Genomic DNA, 10,332 nt, shown 5'->3' on the forward strand with positions numbered 1-10,332 from the left:
GGCCTGGGGGGGCGGGACCAAGGGGACGGATGTCCTCCAGGGGCGTGGCTAGGGCACGGAAGTCCTCCAGGGGCGGGGCCGAAGGTGCAAAAGGCCTCCAGGGGCGGGGCCAAGGACAAGAAAGACCCTCGAGGGCGGGGCCAACAACGCGGAAGTCCTCCAGCGCAGGGGCTGCTTGCTACCTTGTGGGAGCAGGGAGATGGGGTGCTGCGGCCCTGCGGGGTCCTCAGCTGAGGAGGGGGCGACACAGGATGGGGGAGCGCCTGAAAACCCCCGCGAAGGAGAACGCGGGGTCAACGGCTACTGCTCTGCACCTTCTCGCTGCGCCCGTTTCCCCTTCAGCACCGCCGGCTCGGACAGCACCCGCGGGACCCCCAAACCTCGCTCCCTGCTTCTCCGTCTCGCCCTCTGCCTCCCACCTTGTGGGTCCCGACAGGCTGGACTCCCCGCACCGAACATCACACTCAAGCACCATTTCTGTACTGAAACTCCGCTTTCAAATGTGTTCACCATCCATCTCTCCTTTCTGGGTTCCATCCCTATGCGAACTATTTACTATTCATGTTTTAAGGTTTTTTGTTTTGTTTTGTTTGTGGGGGGGAGGCTAGAAGGCTGACCAGGTCTGTAAGAGACCATGAGACACTATCTGATTCGAAATATCATTCTGTGTTTCATGGACAGGGCGCGAGAGACCGACAGGAAAAGACGAGTGCTCATGCCGTGTTTCTTAGTTTAAAATACCATCATGAGATTGAAGACCTCGGTGGCTTCACACGCACGGATCCGTTCCATCGATGCACTTTCAACTGCGCAGGAAAATCCCTCCTGAGCTGAGATTTGGTCCCACTGGGCTAACCACCCAGGTTCGTGTGAACGTTTACCCACGTCACACGGAGACCCCGGACCCGTAGGACCGGGCCATGTCGAACCAGAGTTCTTCGACAGCTCTCCGGCCCATGGCAAACATCTGCTGCAGGTGCTTCCACCCCGTTTTTGCCGTGATCATGAGGTACTCGGCGTTCTCCGGGTGTAGCCGGCAGGAGTGCGCAGCCATGACGAGCGACTGGCAGAAACGGCCGCACACCAGCAGGAACAGGGCGCCCCGCTCCGCAGGCGTCAGCGGGATGACGCTCTCAAACCCCGCGAGGACGTGGCCACCGACCCCCATCGGGTCCCGGCTCTCTATCATCATGTACATGATGGCGATCGCCACTTCAAACACGTAGTAGCCACAGCTCATGTCTTCAAAGTCCAAGATCCCAGACACGCGAAAGGCGGCATCCCCGGAGGCGGGCTCGCTGGACTCGACTAGAATGTTGTGGTCGTTGAGGTCTCCGTGATTGACACCTGCGAGGAGAGAAAAGCCAGCCGTGCGACAGCCATCGTTCAATACCCCAGTTCATTCTCTTTCCATTTCTCCGTCTCAGGCATGGCCATTCGGGTCATTTGATGAGCAGTCAGAGATTTAAAAAAAAAAAAAAAAAAAGCCAAATCCTGCCCTGGCTGGTGTGCTCAGTGGTTAGAGTGTCAGTCCCCATACCAAAGGGTCATGGGTTCGATTCCCAGTCATGGGCATGTACCTGGGTTTCAGATTTGCTCCCCACCCCGTGGGGGTGAGTGCAGGAGGCAACCAGTTGACGTGTGTCTCTCACATGCCTGTCTGTCTCTCTCTTTCCCCCTGCCTCCTTCCCTTCCACTCTCTAAAAAGCAATGGAAAAAATATCCACAGGTGAGGGCAACCAGTTGACGTGTGTCTCTCACATGCCTGTCTGTCTCTCTCTCCCCCTGCCTCCTTCCCTTCCACTCTCTCCGAAAAGCAATGGAAAAAATATCCTCAGGTGAGGGTTAAAAAATAATAAGTAAGCCAAACCAAACTCTATTTTTCTTAAAGCAAAATAACTTCCTCTGAAAAGGACAAAAGCAGTTCATTTTGGTGGCGTTTCTGCCTTTGCTTCTCATCAGTACAAAGCTAGCAGATGGAGAATGTAGTTGCTGCAAACACTTAATTTTCACAAACCGGAAGAGTAAAGGGAAACGGAGAACAGCTCCAGCCAGAAATGTTAAAAATATACATGTCTTCAGATTATAAGCAGCAAAGGGTCCCAGGATGGGCCAGTTGTGTTCTTTATTTTAACCTCAGATTTCCAAAAAAATTTGTTCTGATGACAATTCGGTAAAGCTAAGTTGTAACTCCACACTTTTCCTGATGATTTAAAATCTGACAATTTAAAATGTATTTTTATTGATTTCAGAGAGGAAGGGAGAGGGAGAGAGAGAGAGAACACCAATGATGAGAATCACGGATCGGCTGCCTCCTGCACGCCCACTACTGGGAATGGAGCCCACAACCCGGGCCGCCCACTACTAATGGAGCCCACAACCCGGGCCTGTGCCCCGACCGGGAATCGAACCGTGGCCTCCTGGTTCCCAGGTCGGTGCTCAACCGCTGAGCCACGCCGGCCGGCCGGGCTGAAATTTGACAACTTAAATATCAAGACGAATACTCACACTCTCGGAAATGACTTAACTTGGCCGTGACTTCCTCCTTGAAGAGCCGGATGACCTCTTCCACCATCTCCCGGTTCCGATCCTGGCCCAAGGCGCTCAGGTATTTCTCCAGAAGAGGGACGTTTCTCAGGTTCCAGATGAAGGTCTCCCGGCGAAGACATCTTAACTTTGGGTGATGGAACTCCTAAACCGAAAGCAAGAAACGCTCAGACTCTTGGCGGCCAGAGCAACCACGACGGAGGGGTCCGTGATAGGAGGCCGCACCCCGCCCGGGCCAGGCCTGGGGACAGGGCTGGCGTTCTCTCGTGGGCGCTGACTCGCCCAGGTACCCACAGCCACGAATGGTGACCCTTCATGTTGCTCAGGCTCACGGTCCTCAGAGCAAGCACATTCCCGTCTCGCTTCCTCCTCCTACTTGTGTGAAGATGGGTGTGATTCCCTTTGAAAAGTGTGCATCTGGCCCTGGCTGGTGTGGCTCAGTGGATAGAGCGTTGGCCTGTGGACTGAAGGGTCCCGGGTTCGATTCCAGTCAAGGGCATGTACCTTGGTTGCGGGCACATCCCCAGTGGGGGGTGTGCAGGAGGCAGCTGATCTATGTTTCTCTCTCATCAATGTTTCTAACACTCTATCCCTCTCCCTTCTTCTCTGTAAAAAAATCAATAAAATATATTTTTTAAGAAAGACTTAAAAAATAATATAAAATCACACCCAGACAAATAAAAAATGCTCACACGCGAAACAAAACCCCAAGTCTTACCTCCAGCGTCTTATCCAACGTGGCAGCCAGCCTCCCGATCTCATACAGCAGCCGGGGGCCGACGGGGACCTCCGCGACGGGCCGCCCTGGGAGGTACGTCAGCAGCCTCACCACGTGGCTCTTGGTTTGGGAACCACTGTCTGGACGGACAGAAGGACACGTCCTGTCAAGTTGTCTCAGAAAAATCAGAGGCCATTCCGCTTTTGTGATTATTATTGCCAATAAGACAGAACTCACAGAACAAGAGAGAAAAAAGTGCTAACCTAAAACACTCAGCAGGGTTCTCTGAGGCAGGGCTGAGAGGACGAAGCAAGAAGGTAGAACAGCCCGGCCAGCGTGGCTCAGTGGTTGAGGTCGACGTGTAAACCAGGAGGTCAGGGTTCGATTCCCAGTCAGGGCACAGGCCCGGGTTGCAGGCTCCATCCCCAGTGTGGGGCGTGCAGGAGGCAGCCGATCCGTGATTCTCTCTCATCATTGATGTTTCTCTCTCTTCCTCTCCCTTCCTGTCTGAAATCAATGAAAAATATATTTTAAAAAAAAAGGAGAACAGATGAACCTCAGAACATGGGAATCAGCCATTTACATCCCAACAAAAGGACAGCCCCAACTCTGCCGGCCCCCGCCCCGCACATCCATGAGCCACTCTGGTAAATGAACGCCGGAAACACCTCTCGCAGGGCTACAACTAAGGAAGGTGTGACATGAAGAAATGACTGCTCTGCCCTAACCGGTGTGGCTCAGGGGACAGAGCGTCGGCCTGCAGACTGAAGGGTCCCGGGTTCGATTCCGGTCAAGGGCATGTACCTTGGTTGCACTACTTTACATATGGGAAAAACTGGGATTTTGAACAGTTAAATAACACCAATTATGTAACTCAAGGTTACACGACCTATATTTGGGAGAGTGGGATCTATGTGAAGGCTATCTAACTTCACAGTCTACTCAGTTAAATTCACACATTACTAATTTAATTATAAGATTGTATAACCACTTCCTAGAGACCTGACCATTCCATTAAAAAATAAATAAAAGCACCTGGCCAGTGTGGCTCAGTGGTTGAGTGTTGACCTCTGAACCAGGAGGTCACAGTTCGATTCCCTGTCAGAGCACATGCCCAGTTTACAGGCTAGATCCCCGTGCAGGAGGCAGCCGATCAATGATTCTCTCTCATCATTGATGTTTTTATCTCTCTCTCTCTCTTCCTCTCTGTAAAAAAATCAATAAAATATATTTTAAAAAAGAAATGACTGTTCCAGAATCACAGGTTCTGCCGGAGCCAACGGAGGAACAGGCTGTTAGCCACCCAGGACGAGCACTAACCCTCAGGGACCGTAAAGGCTCACGGGTTCGGAGCAAAGCACAGTAAGACGGAATGGGAGCACAGTTAGGAGAGAAACAGGCAACATTTCCAACCGAAAAAAATTCCTGGGGCCCGGCCGGCGTGGCTCCGTGGTTGAGCGTCGACCTGTGCTGTTCCGGAATCACAGGTTCTGCCGGAGCCAACCGAGGAACAGGCTGTTAGCCACCCAGGACGAGCACTAACCCTCAGGGACCCTAAAGGCTCACGGGTTCAGAGCAAAGCACAGTAAGACGGAATGGGAGAACAATTAGGAGAGAAACAGGCAACATTTCCAACTGAAAAAAATTCCTGGGGCCCGGCCAGCGTGGCTCCGTGGTTGAGCGTCAACCTGTGAACCAGGTTCCTGGGAACTGATTTCCAGCTGCCGCTTGCAGACCTCGATCAGGCGCACCCGAAGCATGTTGGCATCGAGGGGTGAAAGGCCCCGATTCTCACAGACAAGGATGAGTGGGACATGACCGTGCTGGGACCTCAAGTTCCTGATTCTGGTTCTGCCTTCTTTTCTGTGACACCACAGCACCAACATATACAGCTGGTCTGAGGAATGAAAGTATTTTTTAAAAAAATATATTTCTTTATTGATTTCAGAGAGGAAGGGAGAGGGAGAGAGAGATAGAAACATCCATGATGAGATCATGGATGTTTCTCTCTCTCTCTCTCCCTCTCCCTTCCTCTCTAAAATCAATAAAAATATATTAAAAATAAATTCCTGGGAACTGATTTCCAAGCTGCCGCTGGCAGACCTCGATCAGGTGCACCCGAAGCATGTTGGCATCGAGGGGGTGAAAGGCCCCGATTCTCACAGACGAGGACGTGGGGGACATGACCGTGCTGGGACCGGAAGTTCCTGATTCTGGTTCTGCCTTCTTTTCTGTGACACCACAGCACCAACATATACAGCTGGTCTGAGGAATGAAAGTATTTTTTTTTAAATATGTTTTTATTGACTTTCAGAGACAGAGGAAGGGGGAGGGAGAGAGAGAGAAACTTCGATGAGAGAGAATCACGGATCGGCTGCCTCCTGCACGCCCCCCACTGGGGATGGAGCCCGAAACCCGGGCAGGTGCCCTGACCGGGAATCGAACCCTGACCTCCTGGTTCACAGGTCGACGCTCAACCACTGAGCCACGCCGGCTGGCCGGGCTGACGGGCCTGTTGTTGATATTTCTACTTGGAACCAAAACCCACTCCTGTACACGGACCGGCGGTGACCGGCCCGTCGGGGCCTCTTACCCACGGACACGAGCGAGGTGACACCGCCGTCTCGGGTGGGACACACGGAGGCCGTAGGGAACCCCGCCTCGTGCAGGAACATGGCGACGCGGCTCTGCACCTCGATCAGGTCGGGGTTCTTGCTGGACTCGGTGTTGCTGATTTTGAGGACGTACTCTGTCGGGCCACCCGCAGCGTCTCCGGGCCTTGAGACGCGCACGCGGAAGTTCTGGTCGTCGTAGCTCGGGAGTGGCTGGATCTCGGACACCTGGAAGCCGAACTCGGACTCCACCACGGCACAGGCCTGCGCCTCGCTGAACGCGGGCTTGGCAAGAGCCTGCGACCGGCGGTCATCTCCACTGGACATTATGTCGGGGGACACAAGCTAGAGAGGGGAGTTAGAAATGTAACGGACATATTTACTTATTTATTTTACAACGTGTATTTATATTGATTTCAGAGAGGAAGGGAGAAGGAAAGAGAAACATCCATGATGAGAGAGAATCACGGATCGGCTGCCCCCTGCACGCCCCCCACTGGGGATGGGAGCCCGCAGCCCGGGCATGTGCCCTGACCGGGAATCAAACCGTGACCTCCTGGTTCATAGGTCGACGCTCAACCACGGAGCCACGCCGGCCGGGCTGAACATATTTATTAAAATGATTTTCCTTGCCCTAGCCAGTTTGGCTCAGTGGATAGAGTGTCGGCCTTCGGACTCAAGGGTCCCAGGTTCGATTCCGGTCAAGGGCATGTACCTGGGTTGCGGGCACATCCCCAGTAGGGGGTGTGCAGGAGGCAGCTGATCGATGTTTCTCTCTCATCGATGTTTCTAACTCTCTATTCCTCTCCCTTCCTCTCTGTAAAATATCAATAAAATATATTTTTAAAAACAATGATTTTCCTTAAGACAGGCCAATGTTTCTCAGCACTGATTCTGTACTTCTGATGATTTGTTTTTGCTCAGAAAGTTAAGAAATGAAACCGGTGAGGTAAAGAAGTAGACGTTTTGCAGGTGAATAAATATCCTCGTGCCATAAATTATTATTTTTTAATATATTTTTATTGATTCCAGAGAGGAAGGGAGAGGGAGAGAAACATCCACAATGAGAATCATGGATCGTCTGCCTCCTGCACGCCCCCTACTGGGGATCGAGCCCGCAACCCAGGCATGTGCCCTTGACTGGAATCGAACCGTGACCTCCTGGTTCATAGGTCGACGCACAACCACCAGCCACAGTGACCAGGCCCATAAATTATTTTAAACCCACTTCCCATACTGAAGGCATGTTTCCAGGGATAGAACACAGACCAGGAAAGCACCTTGGCATCAGCTGGTCCAACTCCTCCCCTGACCCACCCCCATCAACTTCACTTACAGGGAAATTTAGGTCCTGAGAGGTCATGGGCTTTGCCCGAAAGTACAGACCAACTTAGAGCAAGAACTCAGCTCCCGAGATTCCTAATCCATGACGATGTCCTTTGGACTATGTTACCATTCATTTGAGTTAAAATATAATTTCAAGCCCGGTGGTGTGGCTCAGGGGTTGAGCGTCGACCTATGAACCAGGAGGTCACGGTTCCATTCCCGCTCAGGGCACATGCCTGGGTTGCGGGCTCGATCCCCAGTGTGGGGCGTGCAGGAGGCAGCCGATCCATGATTCTCTCTCATCGATGCTTCTATATATTTCTTTCTCCCACTTCCTTCCTCTCTGAAATCAATAAAAAATATTTTTAAAAAGAAAAGTATAAACCTCACTGCCACTCCCCTCCATAGCCACCTTCCCTAACCCTCCTATCCAAAGAGATTTCTCTGGCTCCAAACTTGCATAGCCCTGGGCCCCTGGCCTGTTTCCACCACCGGTTACAGCCATCGAATTCTTTTTTTTTTAAATATATTTTTGTTGATTTCAGAGAGGAAGGGAGAGGGATAGAGAGATAGAAACATCAATGATGAGAGCGCATCATGGATCGGCTGCCTCCTGCACGCCCCACACTGGGGATTAAGCCCACAACCCGGGCATGTGCCCTTGGCCAGAATCGAACCTGGGACCCTTCAGTCCGCAGGCCGTCGCTCTATCCACTGAGCCAAACCAGCCAGGGCAGCGGTCACATTCCTGCCAACCACTCCTCATGTTGACTCTCTGACCAGGCCATTTGCTTTCAGGAGCAAATTAAGTCGATCCAATCTTGTGTCAAAGCCTGAATGGGATTTCAAAACCATTCTTGCGCCTGAAACTTCTGGGAACCAAATCTGGGCTTAAGACTTGACACGGAATTTTAACATTATTCCTTCTGGGGGTTTATACACTGGTGTAAGCCAACATTCAGTATGTCGTGTGTAACACGTTACAAAGTCCAGGGTTTTACTTTCAACTCTTTAACTAAAGAGGTAAAGCTTTAACTAAAGCTTTAAAGTTTTAAGGGACAAAAAATTCTTTTAAGTGTTAAGGATGTCAGGAGAATTCTGAATGTGTTATGAATTATAAATCCCTAGAGTTGGAAAGAACCTTAGAGGCAATTGGTGAAGGCCAATCTCCCTCCCTCTACAAAATCCTCTATAATAAAAGCCTAATATGCTAAGTGTCCAGTTGTCCATTCAACCAAAGTGTAATATGCTAATGATATGCTAAGGCCGCTCCACTGCTCGCTATGACCTGCACTGACCACCAGGAGGCAGACAGTAGATCAGTTGACCAGTCGCTATGACGTGCATTGACCACCAGGGGGCAGATGCTTCTTCTGGTAAGTTAGCTTGCTGCTGGGGTCCGGCTGATTGGGACTGAGTGAGATGGGATGGACATGCCCTGGAGCCCTCCCACGGTCCCTCCCCGGCTGGCCAACCTCACGCGTCCCTCCCTGGCCCCGATTGTGCACCAGTGGGGTCTCTAGGCCTGGCCTGCGCCCTCTCGCAATCTGGGACCCCTCGGGGGATGTCTGAGAGCCAGTTTCGGCCCTATCCTGCAGGCCAGGCGGAGGGACCCCACTGGTGCACGAATTCGTGCACTGAGCCTCTAGTGTTCCTATAATACCCTTGAATGGGGCTTGTTAAGCCTCCGCTTGAACAGTCCTGTTTTCTAAATGAGTGTAAAGCAACGCTGGCCGCTCTAGCCATCAAAAGACAGCCTGGTGCCCTGACCTGTTTGGCTCAGTGGATAGAGTGTCGGCCTGGGGACTGAAGGGTCCCAGGTTCGATTCCGGTCAAGGGCACATACCTTGGTTGCGGGCACATCCCCAGTAGGAGGTGTGCAGGAGGCAGCTGATGGATGTTTCTCTCTCATCGATGTTTCTAACTCTCTATCCCTCTCCCTTCCTCTCTGTAAAAAATCAATAAAATATATTTTTTAAAAAAACTATCCCTCTCCCTTCCTCTCTGTAAAAAATCAAAAAAATATATTTAAAAAAAAAAAAAGACAGCCTGGTGCCCAGTTCAGTGGCTCACGCAGGACCCATCAACCAGGAGGTCAGGGTTCAATTCCCCATCAGGGCACATGCTGGGGTTTGAGGTTCGATCCCCAGTAGGGGTCACGCAGGAGCCGGCCAATCGTTGATTCTTCTCATCATTGATGTTGCTATTTCTCTCTCCTTCTCCCTTCCTCTCTGAAATCAATAAAAACATACTTTTAAAAAAAGAATTATTAGAGCATTCAAAATAAAGACAGACTGGTGTAATAAAAGTTGTCGTGCAGGTTAAGTGTATTTTCTCACAATGAAAAAAAACGGCCCTGGCTAGTTTGGCTCAGTGGATAGAGTGACGGCCTATGGACTGAGGGGTCCTGGATTCGATTCCAGTCAAGGGCACAGGCCCGGGTTGCAGGCTTGATCCCCAGTGCAGGGCGTGCAGGAAGCAGCCGATCCATGATTCTCTCTCATCATTGATGTTTCTATCTCTCTCTCCCTCTCCCTTCTTCTCTAAAATCAATAAAAATATATTTTTTTTAAAAATGGAGCAAAAAAAAAGTTGTTACACTGCAAGAAGTAAAACATAATTTAGTCCCTGCTTTGCTACCTCGTCTCTTTTGGGGAGTTGGATTAGATCACCCCTTGTAGCTCTACCATTCATTCTATGCTTCTAAAGTTCTTTCTTTTTTAACTTAAATTTGCATTTTTAAAAAAATATATTTTATTGATTTTTCACAGAGGAAAGGAGAGGGATAGAGAGTTAGAAACATCGATCAGCTGCCTCCTGCACACCCCCTACTGGGGATGTGCCGGCAACCAAGGTACATGCCCTTGACCGGAATCGAACCTGGGACCCCTCAGTCCGAAGGCCCACCATCTATCCACTGAGCCAAACCGGTTAGGGCAAATTTGCTTTTTTTTTTTGCTCTGTATAGAAGGACCCCAAAATATGGAACTAACTGCCCAGATCAAGCCAGTTCCGGAAAGTAAATAAATACAAAGACCTGAGTGTGTGGAGGAGGCGAAGAAGGGACTCGGAATCCCACAGGCAGCTGGTCTGCGCCCCCCCCCCCCACCGGGGCCTGCCCACCCCCCC

The 10,332-nt window shown here is 51.0% G+C and overlaps 1 protein-coding gene across 4 annotated transcripts in view; it reads right to left on the reverse strand.

Annotated features, from left to right (window-relative positions):
* Positions 1-574: 574 nt before the first annotated feature.
* Positions 575-10,332, reverse strand: part of HYKK (hydroxylysine kinase) — a 10,788-nt gene continuing 1,030 nt past the window's right edge. For 3 of the 4 annotated variants that reach the window (XM_014546248.1, XM_014546249.1, XM_014546247.1), the window contains exons 2-5: positions 5,859-6,222; positions 3,266-3,405; positions 2,509-2,692; positions 575-1,347 (exon numbers count right to left, since the gene is read on the reverse strand). In XM_014546248.1, coding sequence (XP_014401734.1) covers positions 887-1,347; positions 2,509-2,692; positions 3,266-3,405; positions 5,859-6,204 — 1,131 coding nt within the window. In that variant the 5' untranslated portion in view covers positions 6,205-6,222 and the 3' untranslated portion in view covers positions 575-886. Of the gene's footprint in view, positions 1,348-2,508; positions 2,693-3,265; positions 3,406-5,858; positions 6,224-10,332 lie in introns of all 4 variants that reach the window. The other variant, XM_005874438.2, reaches the window with a different exon arrangement.

This window comes from Myotis brandtii, unplaced genomic scaffold (genome assembly GCF_000412655.1).
Source record: "Myotis brandtii unplaced genomic scaffold, ASM41265v1 scaffold439, whole genome shotgun sequence".
NCBI classification, from domain to species: domain Eukaryota; kingdom Metazoa; phylum Chordata; class Mammalia; order Chiroptera; family Vespertilionidae; genus Myotis; species Myotis brandtii.